Below are 22,797 nucleotides of genomic sequence, written 5' to 3'. Positions count from 1 at the left end.
TCTCCTTTTGCACTCAAAGATAAACGTTTATCTCCTATGGTCAGAAATTTATTTTTACTATTCTATTTGCACATTCTTTTTCATGTTCACATGTAATTTACAAAGCAGGCATCCCAAGATAGTATTGCATGTCACACATATAATTCTGTGATTAAATTAATGTGGTCGGTCTCATGAATGTTTATACTCTTTCGCATTAAAATGTAATTCTAGCCACATGCGCTTTCACACGCGTACGAGTATCAAGAATATGCGCCTCTGGAGAGTTAATTCTGGTTATTAATAATCAGTGAGTAATTAATATGCGAGAAGGGTTCGTTAAGTTCTCGGTTTACCTGTACATTACATCTGATGAGTGATCACAAACGGACAGGAGGCCATGACAGCTGTTTGTTAGTCTGTTGTAATATCTTAATCAGAACACAGGCACACACAGAGTTAGTTTAACACAAAGTCCACCCTAAACATTATTGTCGTAAGGTAAAAGTAACGGTTCCTGCTGTCTGATGAAAGGTGAAAAAAAAACCCCACTCTTCTATTTACACAAGCAGCAACGTGTCACATAAAGTTCAAATACACACAATGAGTGCCAAACATACAAACAAAAATAATTGTTAACGACATATACATTTCGCGTAAAATGTAAGTAACATGAGCGAGTAATGAGTAAATGAATAATGAAATATAGACACTTATTTGCATTTGAAATTTTTTTAGATAAAATCTTTCTGCCCGGATAACACTTTGTCTGTTTGTATGTTTACAAAATATTTTCAATCGACAACAATACATCAGTGACATGTTTGCAGTAGTCTTGAGGGTCATTAACGCCTCAACGCATATTTTTTTTCAGTCTGAACTAGCTTATCATTTATGGTAATAAATCCTTTTTTTCTTGAAGCCTGCTGTGTGCAGAAGTCTGATAACCAACGGCACGTTGAAGGCTTGTTACTCCTTTGGTAGGGTAGGCTTACACCCGAGGCAAATACAAGAAGGATACTGAGCCTCCTCTGCACAAAACATTTTTTGCAGAATTAATTTTTCGTGTGATACATTCTTGACAAACCAAACAATTGTTTATTTTCTTGTCTGTTTATCGACTCAATTCTGGTCACACTTCACGCTTCTGATCACATGACTGATCACATGACTGATCAGGAACAAGCCTGTAGGAGGTTTGCTGTCTTGACCCGTACAAGGCTGCTTTCTTTGTTTTATAGTTCCCTGGTTCCTTCACTATTTTCGGTCACATCCTGTGTTTATGAATCTGTTGTGTGAACATTCATCATTCGACTCAGAGTTGCCGTGTCGTTCTGGTTGATGCTTCTTGCCATTGACATTAACTCACTGATAGTCATCCTTGTCCAGCTCTCTACTGCGATTCTGCTTTGCTGAAAAGACAATGTGTACTGATGTTATTCATGAGTTGATAGCATTAGTCTAAAACATTTCACATGTGGCCGCTACATTACATGGCAAGAAACACAGTAAAAAGAAATACCACAGGTAGGTAGACTAAAGTGGTCAAACGAAGAGAAGAGTAGAGCTACAAATATTTCATGAGCACATGCACCAATGAACGCATCAACTAAATATATAATTTCCTAGTTAATTAGTTACAAATGTGTTGAAGACTATATTACTTTCATGAAATGTGGATAGGAAGATATTTAGACATTTTTTGCATCACAAATTGTTTTGAAGAAAAAAAGGGGAGAGGAGGGAGAGAGCGAGATAAACAGAGACTGACAGAACTCCTGTCCAGATTAAAAGAAAGTCCCTTACCCCTTGCGAGATGTTTTCTCCTTTTCTTTCTTTTTCTTGCTGTCTTTTTTCTTGTCACTGTCTTTTATCAACTCCTGCTGAGGGTCGGTTCTACTGGCTTCCTCGGCATTCTCGTTTATCTTATCACCGAGAAGTGGTGCTGCTGCTGCTGCTTTTGCTTCTTTCTTGCTGGAACTGGCGTAAAATATTCCATCACATTTTAATGTTTGAAAGATACTAAGACTTTGCCATGTCTAGTGTCAACCATTTGTAACAAAAACAAGAGAGAAATTGTGTCACCAGTCCTGTCTAAGTAAATTATAATTTTATCATAGTGGCTTCCAAAGATGAAACCATCAAGTATAGTTCACCCATGCCTGCAATAATTTCATAAAATTTATTTTGATTGGATTGAAGACTTACACAACGGCAAAAATAAAGCATCATTCACATAGAGAAGACATACTCGACACAATAAAGCATCATTCAGACAGACAAGAAAATGACAGACACACGTACAGGCAAACATACAGACAGACAACTTTCGTATCCAAAAAGAAGCAACTTCCTCACCTCCTGCTAAACAGGCCTGATTTCTTCTTTTTCTTTTCTTCTACCTGAATGTTGACTGCCTCTGCATCGTCACTCGTGGGACCACTGAGTAATACAGTTGGTGCGCTTCCTTCTTTTTGTTTTTTGCTGGAACTGGAGTAAATTTCAATCACTATCAATAACTTTTATCAATTAATAATTTGAAATTTTGAAACAAAACTACTTGACCATATAAAATGTAATGAAGAAGCGACGAAGAATACATTAAAGCTATGAGGCAGCATCATGAAAGAGAAAAGGCAAATGAGGAGAGAAAGATCAAATAAAAATATATAAATATAAAATATAAATATATAAGATATAAATATAAATATAATGTCTGACCTTCTGCTCCAGAATGCACCTTTACTCTTGTCTTTTCCCTCACTTTCTTTGGATTCTTGTTTCATTGACTTTTTATTTTTTGATGTCTTCTTGTCTGAAGTTTCTTCAGTACCTGTCTCTGGCATCTGGAAGCCTGATGTCTGCAAGGCGCGAGCACCTGCTGGAGCCTGTGGTGCGCCTGTGACGTTGGAGACCTGGTCACGTGCAATGCTAGCCACGTCACCCGACCTCTGTCCGGGGTCTTCCGGGTACCCTGGGTATCTTGAAGGAGCGTTAACACTACTCTTGACGGGAGCCGGGTCTCGCTTGTCTCCTCTTGACTGGGGACGATTTTCCGCTGGCCTGCTGTGACGTCTGATATCTATATCTACATCCTCCTCCTCTGTCGGTCTGTACTCTTCCCGAGGCTTGCTGGGATAGAGATACTTTACGTTACAAACAGACGTTACTTATAAGGAGGAATGCATTAAGGCAAAAGACTGTAACTTCGCAGAAACGTTTTGTGAAAATTTTATGAACTACTTTCATGAAATGAAATGCCTAATGACTGTATTTTTCATTTGCTTCTCTAATTATTTACCACCTTATAAAATACATAATGGTCTCCGTAAATAGCAATAGCAAAGGGAATTGGAAATATAAACAAAGAGATAAAAGAAAGAGGGATGATCAAGAAAACAAATAAACAACTAAATATTCCAATTAAATTAAATATACCCTTCTTTCGCCTTTCATACCTTTTCCTGCTGTCTGCCATGTGTGTTTCTTCAGACACGGGGGTGCGCGATTTTGGTGCAGCGGAAGCTGAAGCAGCTTTTTCTGGTGGGTATTGGCTTTTGTCCGGGTATTTGACTTCTTCAGACGGCTGTCTCCTGCTAGAGCTCTCACCTTCATAACCTCTCCCGAATGCTCTATCTTGGCCATGGCCTACATTCTCTCGAGAGAATTCATCCCTGTGTCTATGGTCAAACGACTCCTGGTCATCTGGAGTGGATTTTGTTTTGGTTGAATGGTGTATTCCAGCATGTTTGCTGTCGCCGGGTGTGTCTTTATCCTTTTCGGGTGGTTTTTTAGATTCCTTTTCCTTGTTTTTGGATTTTCTAGAAGACAGGTTTTATTACTAATTACTTGAATGCTCACAACTGTTTTAAAAGTCAGCAAACACAGGGTAGTGTGTATGTAAGCAAATATAAGTAAAGAGCAGAGAATACAAAGAGAGCTATAAGAAACATGAGAGAATTTTTGAAAAAGAGAAATATATGGCGAAGAAAAAAATGCAGACGGTACATGGAAAATGGCTACATTGATAAATAGTAAAAAAATAACCATTATAAAAAATTGAGAAAAAGCCTCAAGCGTTTTATATTTACCTATAAACACATATGAACATTTATCACTTTAAAAAAATTATTAGCATTTCAAGACATAAAAATAAATTAAATGACATAGTGCAGTATATTTTTACCTACTAGATCACCTGCATAAAGTTCCATGAATGACAGTACAGGAGCTAACATTTAATTAATTCATGTTGCCTCTGATACTATAACCACTAAAATCACGGGTAGGTTACGAAAATAAATAAATATAAAAGCTGACATCTCGGCAAAATACCTACCCAAAACCAAATGAAAATTTTGACTTTTTCTTATTCGTGGAATCACTGGTGTCCTCTACTTCCACAGTGACGTCACTCGGGTGCTCGGCTGGTCGCGTGTTTACTCCGCTCGTCTGTGGCACAGTGCGAGGCTTAGGGTCAAACACTTCCAACTCTTTCTCTGTGACCTGAGTAACTGCTTCTACCATGTCACGACGATCAGTCTCAACTGCAAGAGAGCGCAACTTTCCTTTTCGATGAAGCTGCTCGTCGCTTATGTTTCCTGCTTGCTCAGCATTCATTTCTATGTCTGTCGATGCTGCGTTTGAACAACTTGAAATTCTTTGCACTGCACTATTAAAAAGAAATACGACAGAAAATATGCTGATTCGATTACTTCTGTTTATAAAATGATTTATTCCACTTGTGAGTATCATGCATGACATCTTCAATAATGAGTGAAATGAAGAATGTAAGAAGCAAGAAAGGATGAATGAAGAGGGGAAAAAGACTTCAGTCACATGATCATCTTTTACTTTTTCTTTTTTTTTTTTTAACGAAATAATGTTGGAAAACATACTTTGTGAAGATTGAGCGGACACGGCTCGCTGGCCCTGTTCTCTCCTGATTGGTCATCAGCCCCACAGCCGCCTCCCTGTCACCTGATCTGACGACCTGCCTCTCCACCTTCTCTTTCTTCAGCTTTGGACATGTAATACTCTGTAGGACTTGAGGATGTTTGCTGTGAAAAAGAATATTGAAATAATGTAGATAACATCACACGTATTCCGATAGTGCTATATAAACACATAAATGTTCTCTGGTTGCTATAATACTGATGTGTCAGACGGTTTAGGAAACTGTTTTAAATAACACTAAGGTATCAAGTAAGACTTATATAGTTGATTATTAAATAATTAAGGAAAATGGTAAAACAGATTTTTGATAAGGCCGTTCCTTAGGCCAGGAAGCTTTAATTTAACCTTTCTGGAACAATTCATTCCGTTTATTTAAAAGGTAAATTTCTGCACATAGAGGAAGTAATATTGACAATATTAACCTATTCAACATTTAAATTCTGAGAAGGAAAGCAAAGCTTAAAGCAAAATTATTTCTTTCGTACAAAGGATCAACAATCATCCTTATAAACAGTAAAGTGACAAATATAACTAACAAAATTTAATACTTGAAATAAACGAAATGAAAATACAAAATGTAAAGTATTGCCACAAAACTAAAGGTAGATAAAATTTCCAGACACACATTATATATTTGTATAGTTTAAAACTAATAAAATAAACTGATAAAATAAAATAAAATATGGATGTGACTAGAAAGGCAGCCAGCAAACAAGCAGAAAAACAGAATCGTTGTAGAGGCTATGTTACCATTTGATGTAGATGATAACACAGAAAAGAACTGCTAGTGCTATTGCCAGCAGAATTCCAAGCACAACTGCAGCAGCGTTTGATGATTCTCGGGAAACATCGGTGGCCATTTGGTAAACATGTCCTCCTGTCAGAAATCATGTATCTGCATATACTTACAAAACATCCAACAAAAATTACAAGAATTTATTGAATCAAGTAGAATAAAAAAACGAGAAGAGGTGTGGTACCAGAATAGCGACAGAAGTTGCAGTGAGAGGTTAAGAGAACAAATAGAAACAAACACATAAACAAAGACAGAAGACAGCTGTTGGTGGTGTCAGGAGGGACTTACCTTGTGGAAAGCTGCAAATCGAGACATAAATGGGACTGGATCCAGACATTTCGCACAGATAGCTTCCATTCCTGTGTTCTGATGTCTGTGAAATTCTGACTTGAAAGCGATCCGTGACTGTGTTGTCTGACTGGTACCCAGGGTGAGTCTTGCAGGACAGGCTGTCCATGTGCCAGAAGCAGTCCACCACAACGACTATGAAGTTTAAGAGAAGAAAAATGTTTTGAATGTCATCTAATGTTCATTTCAGTTAAAAGCAAAATTCTCTTATTATTCTACATCTACATGTTTCTGTGTGAGTCATTTGATTAATTTCTTTTCAAGTTAGTGGAGGCTCCCCAGCCTTGTAGTCAGTGCGCTCAAATGTCGAGCAGATAGTCATTAGCTCAAAAAACAAAGCATACTGGGACCATTGTCTAGAAAACTCTAAATGCTCACCCAGAAGCTGCTCAGAATTACCCTTGTGGATAGATAAAGTTGTATTGTTGTAAAAGAATGTGTCATGATTCATCAAGGAGGTCATTGCGGTGGAAGGAAGGGGTTCAGCTCCGCATTCTCAATGACCGTGCCTTGACACTGTGACCTCTGACCCCCTGGCTTATGATAAAGTGTTGTTTTTTTTTGTATGTTCCAATGAATAAGCCCAGATAACACCATTACTTTTTCTAATAAACAGAGTTCCCAATGACTGCAGGGTGCTCAGCCTTGGGTGGGAAGACGGGTGTTGTAGTCACTTACCACTCCCATGTCAAGTATTGCCGCACGAATACAAAACCTTCTTATGAACCGCATAAACCATATAAACATGTAACAGTCAGTACAGCTATATGTCTATATGTCTAATAAACATATCAAGATATTCTGAACATAGATAATACAAAGTTGTACAAAAAATAATTCCGAGGTTCTAACCTTGTCTTCCAAGATCATCAAAGTGATAAACTGCAAAGTCGTTTTTGGACTGAGCGATGTTCTCGGGGAAGATGCAGGTGAGTGTGTGCTCCTCTGTCGACTCCTGAGACTGGAGCTCACAGGTCCTTGTTTCTGTTAATGATGAGATTATCATAGAAGTCTATCTTTTTATACTCACTGCATGTTTACAACTTTTACTGTTCAGTGTGCAGACGTGATTAAGGTTAAAATCAAATGTTATTTCGTCTTTAATATTTAAGAGATGGCATGTACACTAAGGTCGCCATGTTGACTGTCACACCCATGCAACACCAAAGCTGCACAATGAAATGAAAACAACAAGAAGGGCATGCTTCATTAATCTTCTCACGAGGGTTTTCAATGGTCTAGTATTGTGTTTATTGAAAGTCTCGTACCTGGCGAGATAAAAAGTTCGCAAAATTCAAAATCTTCAGGCTGCAGCCCTGAGATCTGACACGTGTACCTCCCAGTTTGATTAGCAGACAACCGGGGTATTTGGACGGTTGCTTCATTGGAGATGACTGGGTCATAGGTGTAGCCAGGTTTCGTGTAGCAATTTAATTTTCCATCAACCCAGAGGCAGTCCACCACAGGGTCTGACACAAGATACAAACTCTAGTCTGTCACAAATAGGATTTGACTGGTTGTGGTATAGAAGAAATAATTCCAAGGTAATGCTAGTTAATAATCATCTATAACTAATGTGGTTGTATTAAGTAGATGTGATATGTGTGTGTGCGATGGGCATTATGGGTGTGTGTGTGATGGGTGTGTGTGTGTGTGTGTGTGTGTGTGTGTGTGTGTGTGTGAGATGGGTGTGGAGGTTACAGAAGGAGGATATGAGCACCCGTACCTGGTCGTTCATTGCCACTGTAGCGATACACAGCAAAGTCTTTCTTTGTCTGACTAACATCCTCAGAGAAGTAACAGGTCAGTGTGGTCGCATCCGACTGTCCAACAGAAGGAACTCTACATGCTGTCTTGGCGGCTGCAATGTCACAATAACTGCTACATAGTTTCTCAATGTGACTTAAAATTTATATTATTGGAAAAGAATATGGAAGTCTTTTCATTTACTTTCCAGGAATTTTAAGGCATTAATAAGTAAAATATCAAATTTCTTCTCTGAGCTCAATGTTACCAGTATTAAGTGCCCTCTATTTCATTTCTTTTTCTTTCTTTCTTTTTCTTTCTCTTTCTTTCTCTCTTTCTTTCTCTCTTTCTTTCTCTCCTTCTTTCTCTCTCTTTCTTTCTCTCTCTCTTTCTCTCCTTCTTTCTCTTTCTTTCTCTCTCTCTCTCTCTTTCTTTCTCTCTTTCTTCTTACTCTCTTTCTTCTTTCTCTCTTTTTTCTTTCGACCTTTCTTTCGACCTTTCGACTTATGTCACACTCTTACCTTGCACGGGCAGCAGGCAGATAAGACAGACCAACAGGCAAAGCAGTGTCATGTCGGAGAATCTCGTAAAATCTCACAGAATCCCAGTGACTGGTGACGTCACGTCAACGGCAGGTAACGTCTTCTGTTTATTTTGTGTCTGTAAACAAACGTCATTGATAAAAGTACGAACTCAATGTCATCCTGAAGCCCAAGTATCATTCTCGATTAGCTATTAACTACTCACATTGACTCACATAAACAGTTACTCATGATGTGACGTCAACCACAGAACAGTCCAGTGCTCGTGCGTGCATGTCACGTGACGTAATCACGCGCTGTCTCTGTAGGAAGTGTGAGTAGCTGTGACTGCAGCAGCCAGTCGAGATGCGGACAATGCTGTCACTATTTAGATATTTTCCTAAATCTTAGATGTAAACATGTTTATGAATGTACACATGTTTATGAGCTTACATGTATACGTGTTTATGAATTTATCAAGCTTCGTAAAATATTTCACTAATAAAAAAATGTCCTAACGATGGGGTTAATTAACTAAGCCGCTCTATCTGGCCATCACTTGATAGATAAGGGTTAGGTTGTGACAGGGTCAAAGGTAAGAGCTTCCTTGATCTTATTGTAATGTTAACGAGAGCCGAAACTCTTCCCACGCTTTCCTCAGCTTTATAAAGACAAGACATAGTCTGGCTCGAGGGGCTGAGGCATGTGATGCAAAAATTCAGCATTGAAGAGGGCCTCACTGAAGTCCTCAAGGTGCTGTAAAAAGGTTTGACGAGCGCAGGATAACTAAACAGAAGTTTTCTTTCTTACTACAGTGGGATTGTCAAGCACGCCCCCTATCGCCAGTACTGTTTAACGACTCTCTGAAAAAAAATTACGCAAATAAATTCTTCATGACCATCGAGCCTCTAGCTCCATCACTGGGAGGCTTTACTGGAAGGTGGATTTATGTGTCATCTTCACAGGGAGCTTTGTTACCCCGAGGCATAATTTCTGAGGGTCATTACCAGCTCGGTGACACCCGCGACAACAGGTGTGACAGGTGTGTACAGAGTGACACACACAAACAGCCATAGCACTACTGTAAGTGGGTCCGACCTATCTGATATACCATATCATTGACAGGTTGCTGTACAGGCGGCTGATAGTGTAAGAAACACATCTACTTACTTATGAAGCTTGTCACTGAAGGCTAGAAAAACACTTGTATGGCACTGAGATGTAACACTTTATCAGTAATAACAGCTTCTGTATAAATAGTGACATTCTAATGACTATAAACGCAGACTGTATGATAATATTTTGATGTTACTGAGAGCATGCACGCAGTACAATTATCGCACGACAACTGAAATTAGTCCCAAGGAGTCCCGGACAGGGTACACAACAACATGTGAAAGTAGTGCAAGTTATTATGCATTCATTACACAAATAGGAATAAGTATCCAAAGAAGCAGCTCTCTAGGATACATGTCTGACTACAGGTGCTCTCTCAGTTCTATACTCGCTCCTAAGACTTGTTTACTGAGAGTCGGTATCTTACATTTTATACAATATCCTACACCTTCCGGCTTGGAGGTTTTGTGTATGAGCTCATTAGTTACTGGAAGTATCACTCAAACTAGGTGTCAGCTCCTTAATTACTAAAATATTTAGCTTGAAATAGTCTGTTCGTTCATTAATTACCGTAAGTGTCGATGATGACAGGCCGTGTCAGCCGAAAATGCACACCTGCAGTCAAACACACCTAGGTAGCCATTTTCTGAGAAACACAGACAGTGAACTGGATAGATAACAAGAGTTCAAGTTTTTTTTAAGTTTTCACGTGATTTTTCGAATTATTTCTTTTCTCTGACTTAGTGCATATGACAAAAATTTCGTGTTTTTCAATAAATGACCAAACATCAAAGGTTGTCTCAGTACTTACGTATCCAACGGTTATTTTTCAGAACGACATCTACCTAAAAATAGTGTCAACACTTGATCCCGTCATTTGGGAAAATCCGTTTAAACAGGTGACTAATGATGTAGGCCATGACAGTTGACCCATAACCTTTCAGGTCGTTGGTGGATACGAGATAGAGAACTCACTTTTCTCGGGCCCAGCTTTATGTGAGGATGGTATTCATCTTCTCTCCCTCGCCTCCTTACCCTCCCCAACCATCTGTGGAGACGGGTACCCGTTCCAACCCCTTGGCTACCCGCTTCCCCCGACTTTGCGCAATTTCGATGACAAGAACCGGTGAGGTCAACGTGGTATGGTCGCAGGCGACGGATGCGTTTCACTTAAAAAATTGCTGGAGTAATGTAAGCAGTTTTATTATGAAAATATAAGTGTTGAGTTGTTCTGAAAGTGTTAATATGTATTTTTAGACTCTTGATGACTCGTAATTAAAACAAAACAGTAACTCGAGAGACAGGATGCTGATTGTCAACATATAACATGCTTGTTTATTTTAGTTTATTGACATGTGAGGCTTCAGTGCAGGCAACTATTATAAAATTTTTTTCAAGAATTCGATGCTTGTATCAAGAGATACGGCGGCTGGTTCAACGTCTGAACGGTGGTGCCTCAGGAGTTGTTACTTCCATTCGGAAAAGGGAGGCCACCCTCATTACTACTTTTTACACTCCTGACAGAGTTACTCCCTGTTGTCATTATTATTGTTACTTGAAGACTTTTCACCTCACAGTAGACTAAATTAGGACTCCTGCAAAAAATTTATCACTATTCTTCTTTATTAATTAGAATACTCATTAGATATCAATCATGTTAACTTCTTTAAACGCATGACTGTTGTTAATAGCGGGAAGAGAACCTGCTACACTTTTCTTGGAAAGCATACTATACAACACAAGATGTGAATAATATTGCCACAAATGTACAAAAATTCCTAACAGTCAACAAAACTTTCGTCTAATATCCAATATGTTACAAAGTCTATGGTATGTCCCAGTCCATAAGCAATGTGCTTATTTGAATTTATCTTTGAACTTGAATAAATGAACACACTGAAGGAAAGAACACATCCTGGCATAAAAAGTAGTGAAAAAAACAATGTCTGAAAATATCTTGAAATTATAACTTGTTATACAGCAACAACAATAAAATTTAAAAATCCCAGAAGGTAACCAAGTCACTATTTCGTTTTCTTCTTTTTCATCCTGCCATGTGTCTGATCATCTGCATCATGCTTGATGCTTGTCAGTGACTGATCCTTATAGTTAATGGGAGTATTACGGGGGTTGGAGTTGTTGATGATAAGACATGTTCTCTGTTAACTGCCTCCGTATTCTTTAAATTGCTGTGAGGACAGTCCGGCTCTTCCCGTGCAGTTTTTCCACCTTTTAAGGATTTTCGCTGTTAAAATAAAAATATGTATTGACATCACTGACTCTTGAGTGGATAACTGGAAAATTAGTTATAGATGAATCCATTGTTTTACTTAGTATAACAGAGCAGAGACTCGTTGAAGTCAAAGTCGTTCATAAAAATGTTGCTAAGCTGTAAATATGATCTTTTCTTTATCTAGCGAAACACCTTATGAAAAATTTGATTCCTCGTGAAATTCACGGAACGCGGTGGAAAAATAGTCAGTGAGAGAGTGAGAGATAAAAGCAGGGCATTAAAAAAGGACAAAATTGAAAAAATCATGAACAGAAATAGACATGTGTCTATTGAAATATTCAGATTTCAGGTTAAACCAAACAAATAGGAAATGAAATTACAATAAATGTTTAGATAAAATAAGGAAAATAGAATACAAAGCAAAATCAAAATTTAAATAAAATATAAGGATTGAAAATAAGTAGGGGAGACCAAAAAAATGAATAAAAGTGTGATCAACAATATTCACAAAAAGTAAAGCCACTTACCAGCTTTGATAACATTTTGTCACCATCTTTAACGTCTGTCGCTTCAGCCTTGTGCTTTGCTGAAAATAGACAGAAGAAAGTAAGAGAGAAGGTGAGACTAACAGACTGATGATCATGGATATGAGGCATGAGGTACAGAGGTGCCATGAGTGAGAAGAATCCAGTCAAAGCCCATCTGACGCAGAATGAAAGACTGTGGGCAAAAGGAATCAAGCGGAAAGCCAAAAGCACAAATAAACCAAACAGCTACTAAGGAAAAACAAACTTGTTTTGCTATAAAATATTAATTAGTTTACCTTTTAGACCGCACGCTGGTCTTTTGTCTTAGTTTTGCTGGGAGACACGTGACCAGCTCGTTCTCTCGCGAGCTTATCATTGAGAGCGGTGTCACTGTCATGCTCCTCCGAGTCACGGATGGGCTCTTCACATTTTGTTCTGTTTTTGTTGTTGTCCTTATCACTTGTTGTTATTTTCCTGTTAAAACACACTTTTTTATTGCCAGTCAAAAATTAACAATCAATTAAGTATTTATGAGACTAGTTTTTTAGAAGATACAGACGTCAGGTGATATTTAATACTATATTTACACTTTATTCGGAAAAAACATCAGTGTAAAACTTTCTCCTACATGAAATATAATGAAAAGGAATGCGTCAACACAGTGGAGAAAGCAGAAAGAAAACGGCAGAAAAATAAAGAATTAATGAAAGAATCAAAGAAAGAAAATATAGAAAATGGTCAGCACAGCTCAGTTCTCCTTTATTGTATACTTGGAATCAAAAGCAAAAAAAAAAAAACAACTTACTTCTTTGATGAAGGTCGTTTTTTATCTTTTCCATTTTCTTTTTCTGACATTTCCGGACGGTGATCAACACTAATCGGGTTCATATGAAGTGTAGCCCTTCGAGAGTGCCCATCGTCTCTGTTTTCACGTCACGTGGTTGGTTTTCTCCACTGGCATCTAATGGAGTCGACGGCTGGGTTTCTTCTGGTGGAGAAGGTGCTGTGCAGCCCGCACTTTGTGCACCTTGTTTACCTGCTTCTTGGTCTGTATCCGTGTTGATGACAGCAGAGCATTGCTCACCCTCAGCAACAGAAACTTCTTCAGGTTGAGATCTCTTTTCCATCGTTTTTGTCCTCGCACTTTTGTCTACACTGGCAAGTTTTTGGAGACAAATGTGATAGATTCAATTATTTTATGGCAACAAATTTTGTAGTGTTTTCAGTTAAAGGTAAACTTAAATCAGCATTTACAAAACAACATGTATTTTGACAAAATTTACACGCGAGAAATGTGAAACATTTAATCACCTTCACAGAATACTATGTATGGACTAAAAGCAAAGAAGTTATATCAGACTCTACTCTGCTAAACAACAGTTTTTAATCAATGCAATATTCTGTCCATAGTTCATTGAAGAAGAAAACAAAGATAAAACTTGTTTGGCTGTGCCAGAAATGCTAACCTTTCACCTGTCCTGTCATTGTTGATCTCATCCCCTGTATCATCATCAGCAACAACGGCAGCAACAACAGACTCGCTCATCAGGGACTGTAGAATAGCAGGTGTCTGTTTGAAAGAGCTGAGGTCAGGTTCTCTAGAACCTCCCTGACCTATTTCAGTTTGATCACTTCTCCGTGTCCGAGGGAAAATCTCATCTCCATTAGAGTTGTTTTCTAGGGCACACTGGTTGTGGGAAAAATTCTCCAGCAAAAAGTTGTCGGTTTCGCCAATTTCTTCAGCATGGTTTCTTGGAACTCTTCCCCTTAATCTCCACACAACAGGCAAACATTTTTATAGTTTCTAAAACTGTTACACAAAAAAAATAATGTAAGTTTTAATGATTGAGTGAGGGAGTATGTGAGTGAGCTAACAAGAAAAAGAGTTGGAGCAATTTGCCCAAGATATATATATTTAAGAGAGAGAGAGATAGCAGATTTGGATGGATTACTGATGTCTAGTTAAAGGACTACATAAGGAGACACACGGATTTGAAGCGAAGAGAGGAAAAGAAGAAAGTTTGTTCAAAGTTTTTCACGTGTTTCCAAAGCTTCTGTCCTTATGTGCTCAGTGGATGTGCTCAGTGGAGGTGTTCAGTGGATGTGTTCAGTGGAGGTGTTCAGTGGATGTGCTCAGTGGATGAGCTACATACCGTCTGGTCCATGCCAGCACACCTGTAGGACAGGTGAGAGCGGAGCATTGCTTTCCACGTGCTCTACTCTTGACATCCCTGATCTTCATCCTCGTTTTATAGTTTTTCTCCTCGTAGCTTTCCTGTGTATTCTGACTACATCTGAGGCGATGCCATAAGCTGCAGTAAACAATAAATAATCAAGTTGGCTTTGAGGACGTCCTGACAACTCAGAGTCACGTGCACAGCACAGCCTCTAGGTACATGGAGTTATTGGTATACACCACCTCGCCCTCACACACACACACACCTCTGTCTGACTAACGGAAATCAGAAACGCTGTATGATGATATAAAATACTGAAATTAAAAATAGTCTTAAAGAAATGCCATCTTCAGAAGGCACTAACCACGGATAATCTTGAAAGACATAGTATAGAGACCAAACAGCTTGCCTGTCACACGGATACTAAGAGACGAAACTCACTTTACCTATGAAGTGTACAGCTGCCATGTCCTAAAAGAATTAGGCTACAAAAGGAGTGAAATAGTTAAGTCCTTTATCATTTTGTAAGCTCATAGACAGTGCTAAGTAAAAACTATATTAATGCTTTTTGATTGGCTTGAACATACAATTAATAATAAACAAATGGACAAATAAAAGTGAAACGATAAAAGAACTTAACAAAGAAGGGGTGGCAAAAGAAGAAAAATTTCTTACCATTCTCTAAGTACAACCCAGAATAAAAGTGCGCTGGTTGCTATAGCAAGTACGATGATGACAGCTGTGAAAGCCTCCGTGTTGTGTCCCGCCTCTTGAGCTTTTTCTGACCAGACAACAACACAACAATTATTTGACTTCTTTCCCTCTTGACAGAATGGAACATTACGTGGAATAATTGCGTGAACTGGTCCAAGCTTGCAACAAACCTTGTGTGTGTATATGTGTGTAGATATACAAATCATAATTAAAAAAAAACCCACACGAGCCACCCCATGTCACCACACGCATCTACCCGGTAGAACGTTGTCCAGAGGTTTGAGGTGAAGACTACAGGCCAAGGAAGTGTCAGGTCCATCGCCCACCAGTCCACACAGGTAGGTGCCGGTGTGTTGCTGGGATACCTGTCGTATGTTGACTGTAACATGATCTGATATCTTGGGGTCCACCTGGTAGCCGCCCTGTGCATTGCACTTCATCTCACCGCAGTCCACGAACAGTCCACGACCAGCTCTGAACAATAAACAAAATAAACACATTTTTTTTTCATTCTAAGAATTCTTGGGAATTAACGAAAAAAACCCCAAACAAATACTACTCCAACAAAATTAAAGTGCATGAGAAATAAAAACAAAGCAAACTTGGGGGACAAATACGCGAACAAATGCTACTTGAACAAAAGGTCCATGAAAAGTAAAAGGAGAAGCAAACGGGAGAATTAGAGAAACAAACACGCGAACACACAAAAAATCACATCAATACAGAGAGGTGAAGAATGTTTCTTAGTTGCACATGGATTTCTGATTATCTTACCTGATGTTTCTTGGTCTTTGAAGCGATAGACTGCAAAGTCTCTTTGGGACCGACTGATGTCCTCAGGAAAGTAGCAAGTCAAGTTGGTGTCAGCGGAAGGTTCTACTTCAGCCACCTGGCAACTTGTTTCCCTTTGATAACAGACAGACACTACTTGACCTGCCTGCATCAAGACTAGTGCATGGGAAATTAATATTATAATAATTACTATTAGCAATGATAGGTCAAACGTTCATGACTTTATAAGCGATGTACAAAATAAATTGCTTCATATAGCTCTTAAAAGGTGTTTTAATTTAATCATTTGAAACACTGATTTATTGGCATTTATGAAAATTTAATAAACATTCATGCCTTCGATGTCATGTAAGTAAGTTTATATTATACTGTGCAAATTTTTGCTTATCGTGAAATATTCCGGAAATAACAAATAGTTTTGTGGAAAAAAATTAACCTGAAGTCAGAAAAAGTCGACAAAATTCGAGATCATCAGGATTGGATCCTGAAATCTGGCAGGAATATTTTCCTGTGTGATTCACAAGTCACGCTGGGGATTCGAACCGTGACCCGATTGGAGACAAGACGGTTGTACTCATAACTGCTGGCCGTGACGCACTCCAATCTACCCGACAACCACAGGCAGTCCAGCACGGACACTGCCACCAAACACACAATTTGCGATTATTTTTAAAATTTTCATATCTTTTTTCATATTTTAACTAATCATCTGTCTCTGTATTTGCTATTTGTAGTCATACATGTGCACGTTACTACAAAGGACTCGTGTTAGGTGGACATCAGGTAGGTCACTTGACTGTAGGTTAATTTATGATGTTTATAATGAACAGACATTTCTATGTATTCTTTGTGTATTCAGTCAAAAGAAATGCATGGCAGTAGAACTCACCTGGCCGCTTGCCGTCCAGGTAATGATACACAGTAAAGTCTTTCTTGGACACACTGAGGTCTTGTGGAAAGTAGCAGGTGAGACTTGTTGCCTCGGTGAGGCTGACGGGACGAACTTTACAGGTGGTCTTGTCTGTTGTAACATGACTAAGACAGGTAACCCTGAACTAAACATCTTATATTGTCTTTCACACCCACACTCGGACAGTATTTGCTTTGGACAAAGTGTATGTCATTTGTTATTAATTTATTTACATATTGATTGTGTATTACAGCTCACCTCGCCCTTACTAATGAAATTTTTGTGAACTGGATTTCTTGAAGACGTGGATGTGACTGTGCATGTGACATGACATGGATGTGTCCTAGAAAGTGTAAAGAAATAAATTTTTTTAACTGACCTTGTGTTGACGAGCCTGGCATAAGCCAGACTAGCAGACACGCGTAACAGGCCTCTCATCTGAAAGCAGTCACGTGATGGGTGAGAGCAAAGTGCAATGAGGAGATGAGATTCTTCAGCTCGAGTTGACATCAAAGGTGAATGAGAGGGAAAGTAAGAAGAAAAACGTGATAAAGATGACGACAACGAGGACAATGATATTCTTGTGTGAATGATGTGAGAGGAAAAAGTTATGTAGTGTGTGTGTCTGTCTGTGTGTGTTTCTGTCTGTATGTCAGTGTATGTGCATGTATGTGTGTGTACGCACGTGAGCGTTGGCAGAATGACATCTGTGTGCATGTAAGTGTGGATGTGATCAAGATGTGTATAACTGTAGGCAGACTGTAGCTCTGGGTGTCCCCTGACGATCGTTTTTCTAGCTTAAGGTATGCGACACTACACTCGCTCTTTTCTGAGAAACAGATGTTGTCAGGTAAATACCTCTCGACCCACTGTACTTGTGAAATGCAGACTTTATGCGACAGACCTTACGCAGTCAGATGTTTTACATGCATTTCAACACTGCTGACGACTGTTTTGTATGAACTTTGACCTCTCCCAAACCACACGAGATGCAGCTTACAGCTAACGAGGCAGGAGTTAATTACTGTTTAAACTGACATGTCTACAGGCCAACACTCAACCATGAATCGTATATTGCAGCTTCGTTTGGAGACAAACTTTCAGTGCTCGGACTAACCTTTATTTACATTGTCTTTACTGCACGATCCTGAACTTTGGTGCTGTGTTGCCTGTATGTTTGTATTTGTTGATGTACTTTGCTCTCTATATATATTTATATGCGTCCACGTTTACTTCTTGTAGGTCTGTATTTGTGTGTATTTAAGTTTTTTTTCTGTACAATGCATTGAAGATACTTTAAACAGAAAAATTGAGCTATAGAATGTTTATTTAATTAATGTACCGAGACACCAATCTCTAAAAAACATACAGGTGTGAGAGGGTATATGTGTGTCTATGAACACCTGAGCAGCCAGGTGAGAGGAAAGCCCGGATGTACAGTTCTAGTCATGAAAGTGACACACGATGTGAGTGTCGGCAAAGGTAACAGGTGAGAGACTTTACCTAGACCTCATGTGTGGCCACAATACATAAACACCTCAGTCTCACCCACCTGTCGCGAACAGAGGCTAAAATCCAACCGGAATGTGTGAAATGAACTTAGTTAATAACGAACACAGAACTCTCAGAAGAAAATAAGACATTGGCCATTAAATGTGGCTCACAGCTCAAAGTAAGTCTTACCTTGCAGGTGGTTGGTGTAGCCTATGTGTGTGGCAAGGTGTAGTGACTAGATTATCAATTTCAGGTCCTTCTCTAATTACTAGGATATGTTGTCTTAGTGCGGAAGTGCATGTGTGTATGTGTGTCTGTGTTTTTGATTGTATGGATGCATCTCAGTATATTTGTATGGTGGGATCTTATTTATATTTCATTTGGAAGTATTAAAGTATGTATGCTTGCTAATTAAAAACATTGTTAAAGATATCTATATATAGAGCTGTCCTTTTTATTTATGTACACATTCGCATTTATATAACAGACTGTTTCAAATGCTATTGATACAAGTCCAACTCACTTTTCCCTTTTACCGCAATAGACTCATGTGCACGACTGTTTCTTCCTGAATCAGAAAGATTAAAGCAGATGATAGTTTATCAAGCGAATTGAAAGCTGTTCCAAGCAAAAAGAAAGTAACGCCTTCAGAAAAATTTTACACATTCGTGAGTTGAAAATAAATGTACCCAGTGCTTCATCGGAAAGCAGAGAGTGTCTAGAGAATGCAGTTCGACTGAGTTAATCAACAAATAAAATAATATAAAAATAATTGCTAGAGGTTGGCAATAAGTATTCTTCTGCAAGAAGTTACACAACCCATCGTCTTTGTTTTATTTATAATAATTTAACTCTATTTATCTCTTTATTGTAACATCTGACTTACCTTCCTTTAGGAAAGGAGTGGTTTCTGAAGAAAAATTTCATTTTTAAAAAAGAGTTCATAACCTAAAAAAAAAAAGTCGCCATAAATGTAAAAATAGCGACTGGGTTTATCCACACCTGTTGGCTCAGTGTAACACCAGTAACCTCACCACCACCACCACCACCACCACTTTGACTAAAACTGTTATGGTGCTGTTACATTTCCACCGAATGCTCCACCCACAAACTCCAATATTTTTGTGCTTCTGAGGCTATAAATAAAGTCACGTGGGTGACAGACAAGACTACTAACACCATGGCAACACTTCTTGAGACGCTCCTCGTCATACATTAATGACTACTCCAGCACAGTCTTGACACTCCTCGTACTTTTCAAAATGTTAGTAGCTGTCATGAAAGCTCAACTACCGTTCACTTGATTTTCGTTTTAAAAACTGCTGGCGACAAATACAAATGATTAAGATAAGGATTAAGATAATAAACAATGAACAAACAGGGGGCGTAACACAGCAGATTACAGGAAGTCGAAAGTTTTTTTGCGGAAAATAACTAAATAGACTTATGACAGCAATGTAGCCCACAACCGACAGCAGTTAACGAAAAACAGTTATTTCCGGATTATAAACATTTCTGGAGAAAGATGACATTCTTTAGAATGAAAGCGTTGAGGGGAGATCATCTGTGTCTTCTCCCCTGTTATCATGTTGTCTGCCTCGTTTGCACGATGATAGTGGTCAAAGGAAACAACGTAGAGAACTGTAAGTAAAACCTATTTTAAAGGTCAGATAGTTTACACACATTATTTTTACATCGTGTCAGGTGTCTAAATATAGTAACAGCATCCCACGTGTATTATCGGTGTTATCATGTAGGTGACGTTGAGACATGAGTTAGACATGAGACTAAATATAGGAGTTTCTAGGTGTGAACATAAGGCTAAGACTTAACACAGGAGGGAATAAATAAACAGTAGACTTGTATCAGTTTTCGCCATTACTGACATCCCGCAGTTTCAGGGGTGAGTCGATGACAGTGACTTCCCTTACTTGACTCTTGACTCAGGTCTCCTCATGAGCTTCCGTCCTCAACAAGCTTTCCTGTCAAGTGATCGCCTTTCTTCTCTACATTTGCGCTCAGCGGACGGTTGTCTCAATGTAGTGTTCAGTCAGTCAGTCGTCCCTTGACCGGTAACTGTCGTTGGGGGGATCACACAGACCGGCAGCTGACAGGCCCCCCAGTCTTGTCTATTGTGGGTCATAGTCAGCAGGTGCTGTACAGGACGACCTGTCCAGACTTTGAGTTTGTAAGTCAGTTCTTACTCTGACCCCAGTTGTGTCAGCCATCCTGCAAGGGGACTTCGACAGGGTGTCGTGCCGGGTCAATGGCCAAAGACCAGCTGACGTCACTTGACTGTTGGAAGTAGAGGTTCCTGGTGTATCTTTGTACCGCAGCTGAGGACGACCAATGGTTCTCCTCCCATCTGTAATAGAAATAAGTAAAAATAAAATTATAAAAATAATAGCCAGATTTTACACTGCTGAAGTTCTGAGACCATATTTCATAAAAACCTTTCAACATCTAACAGGCGCAGAGCTAGTCTTTGGCAATGACACAGACGATGTCATTCACGCCGTTACGAACCGCGACATCACCGTGACGTTTGATGTTGTGTTCGACAACTGTTCGTCCAAAGCTGAAGAAATTCTCATCAAAGTCACAGCAGACACGGCTGATAACTCTGTCACTGAATGCCACGTGATCAGGAGTGCCACTGTGTGTGACGTGACCCGGATGACGTCATCGTGTCACTGCCTGTCGTCATCAGGGCCCGTCGCCTTTACCAAGACATTTAGTCGCCATGGCAACGTGACGTACAGGTGGACATGGTGTTGTTGGCGATCGGAAAAAAATTGTTTGTTGTGTCGGTCGGACCGCTCGTTCAAAGTGAGTCTCTGTCCATCTGCTTGGTCATCTTCCTCTGTCTCAAGCTTCTCTGATGATCTCTGATTGTTTCTTTGTTTGTGTCTTTGTCGATATACACAATAACGAATGTCAATAAACCCACAATGAGTGGTCTGTCGGTATCATCATTAAGGGAAGTGGATGATCAGTGTCCTCACTTCGTTAGGAAATTTCATCACTGCAATATTACAATGAACGACCTCTGTTCGCCTTTTGTTTGAAGGCAAGTAACTGTTATTGTGTTATTGTGTGTTCCTGCAGACCAACCTGATGCTGACCCTGATGCTTCAACATCGAAAGCTCGTCTCCACCGTCATCTTTGGGGTCTCGTTCGTCTGTCTGTTTATCGTCGGTGTCATCGTGTCTGTTCTCTGCGTCAGGAAAGGTGCGGACATTGTCACTCGCCCTCGTAGACTATTTCTCTCTACCATAATTATCTCTCTCTTTCTCTGTGATAAATCCATTTTCTCTGAAATGTAAATTACAGTGTTATTAAAAAGCTTCGCAATATTTAGAGATAGAGTTATGTTATCTTATTAACTATAAATTTGTTTTATTATTATTATTATTTAACTACAGACATTATTTGTTGCAATATTCCCCGGAAATAAACGCACTGGTCTGTATGTAACATCAACTTACCGACATCTGACAATCAACACCATTTCATAGAAACCCTGTGATCTCCTGTCACACAGTCAAGCTACGCCGCAGTCAAGACCAGTCATCTGCAAACGTCACGTGGTACAGAAGAGTGACCTCCCCTCGGCCTTCAGAGGCCTTCCCTGACGACAGGAGGATTAGCATCTCCGTCAACCTTGATGACCTTCCTCTTCCTTCACTTCCTCGCTTAATTTCACCTGGTAAACACCTTACAGCGCCCAACCCTTTATCTTTGAGACCAGCCGCTTTCTTACAACACTCAGGGTTAGGATACCCATCCCTACACTAAGTTGGTGTGTCCTGTGAATCAGATCGGGGTGTGGCAAGAGAGAGATTAAAACTTACTTTTAAGGGAGATCCCTCTTTCTCATGTACATAGGTGTGTATTATGTACTTGCGTACTTTATTTTTGTACGCTAACTGGCAACTTACTAATCCTTGAGTTGTGTCATCCATGTCAGCCCGGATATCCGCCTGCTCTGTGTCTGGCAAACGAACGTCTACCCCGGATGGATTTGACTCCGCTGACGACGTGTTTGCAGAGGAAGTGCGATACTATCCTGCCAACTGCTCACCCCGGGTGTCGGATGTCACTGCCGCCCACACTAGTCTTTCCAGGAGTCACAAAAATACCCGTATCCTATTTGACTATGTAGTCACCAACTACCTAACTCCCATGTCATCCAGTAGCAACCGTCACAAGACTTTGCAGGGGATGTCAACACGAGCATCTGTCAGCGTAGGGTTCTACAAAATTTGGTAATCAGCTTATGATATGTGTAAATAAACAAATAAAAAAGGTGTTTTTAAGATATTTTTCATGTGTTTGTTCAAGTCCTTTCTGAGAGAGATATGTTTGTCTGTGTGTGCGCGCGCTCGCGTTTGTCTACATTGTCTCACCCTGTCAAAAGAGTCCAATATTAATAAATTTATTAACTCTTTATCAATACAAATTCCAGCATGTTTCGTTTTTGTTAC

At 39.4% G+C, this 22,797-nt stretch overlaps 3 protein-coding genes across 7 annotated transcripts; 1 reads left to right on the top strand and 2 right to left on the bottom strand.

Moving 5' to 3' along the window:
- Positions 1–32: 32 nt before the first annotated feature.
- LOC112568642 lies at positions 33–10,393 on the bottom strand. Of its 3 annotated transcripts, none has more exons than XM_025246041.1 (15): positions 10,274–10,393; positions 10,033–10,108; positions 8,347–8,485; positions 7,806–7,940; positions 7,348–7,548; positions 6,932–7,063; positions 6,020–6,214; positions 5,686–5,812; positions 4,878–5,039; positions 4,319–4,651; positions 3,438–3,800; positions 2,701–3,111; positions 2,338–2,469; positions 1,786–1,959; positions 33–1,391 (listed from the first exon to the last, which is right to left on the bottom strand). In XM_025246041.1, the coding sequence occupies exons 3-15, from the start codon at positions 8,396–8,398 to the stop codon at positions 1,373–1,375; spliced, it is 2,436 nt and encodes an 811-aa protein (XP_025101826.1). In that variant the 5' UTR covers positions 8,399–8,485; positions 10,033–10,108; positions 10,274–10,393; the 3' UTR covers positions 33–1,372. The 3 variants fall into 3 exon arrangements, with proteins under 3 accessions (XP_025101826.1, XP_025101827.1, XP_025101828.1); XM_025246042.1 differs by having other exon boundaries at positions 10,033–10,077; positions 10,274–10,292; XM_025246043.1 differs by lacking the exon at positions 10,033–10,108 and having other exon boundaries at positions 10,274–10,336.
- Positions 10,394–10,774: 381 nt separating this feature from the next.
- LOC112568644 lies at positions 10,775–17,299 on the bottom strand. Of its 2 annotated transcripts, XR_003100135.1 has the most exons (12): positions 17,195–17,299; positions 16,795–16,926; positions 16,342–16,543; positions 15,888–16,018; positions 15,370–15,587; positions 15,075–15,180; positions 14,376–14,534; positions 13,689–13,994; positions 13,028–13,377; positions 12,519–12,696; positions 12,223–12,281; positions 10,775–11,707 (listed from the first exon to the last, which is right to left on the bottom strand). XR_003100135.1 is itself a non-coding variant. In XM_025246044.1 (9 exons), the coding sequence occupies exons 5-9, from the start codon at positions 15,551–15,553 to the stop codon at positions 13,107–13,109; spliced, it is 1,026 nt and encodes a 341-aa protein (XP_025101829.1). In that variant the 5' UTR covers positions 15,554–15,587; positions 15,888–16,018; positions 16,342–16,543; positions 16,795–16,926; positions 17,195–17,299; the 3' UTR covers positions 13,027–13,106. The 2 variants fall into 2 exon arrangements, 1 of the variants encoding a protein (XP_025101829.1); XM_025246044.1 differs by lacking the exons at positions 10,775–11,707; positions 12,223–12,281; positions 12,519–12,696 and having other exon boundaries at positions 13,027–13,377.
- Positions 17,300–18,415: 1,116 nt separating this feature from the next.
- Positions 18,416–22,616, top strand: LOC112568328. Of its 2 annotated transcripts, none has more exons than XM_025245587.1 (5): positions 18,416–18,487; positions 20,780–21,138; positions 21,418–21,541; positions 21,855–22,019; positions 22,281–22,616. In XM_025245587.1, the coding sequence occupies exons 1-5, from the start codon at positions 18,469–18,471 to the stop codon at positions 22,580–22,582; spliced, it is 969 nt and encodes a 322-aa protein (XP_025101372.1). In that variant the 5' UTR covers positions 18,416–18,468; the 3' UTR covers positions 22,583–22,616. The 2 variants fall into 2 exon arrangements, with proteins under 2 accessions (XP_025101372.1, XP_025101371.1); XM_025245586.1 differs by lacking the exon at positions 18,416–18,487 and adding an exon at positions 19,812–19,952.
- Positions 22,617–22,797: the final 181 nt, after the last annotated feature.

This window comes from Pomacea canaliculata, linkage group LG7, assembly GCF_003073045.1.
Source record: "Pomacea canaliculata isolate SZHN2017 linkage group LG7, ASM307304v1, whole genome shotgun sequence".
In the NCBI taxonomy this organism is placed as follows: Eukaryota; Metazoa; Mollusca; class Gastropoda; order Architaenioglossa; family Ampullariidae; genus Pomacea; species Pomacea canaliculata.
Note: the sequence above shows the minus strand (reverse complement) of the source record. Positions and strands in the feature narration are given on the sequence as shown.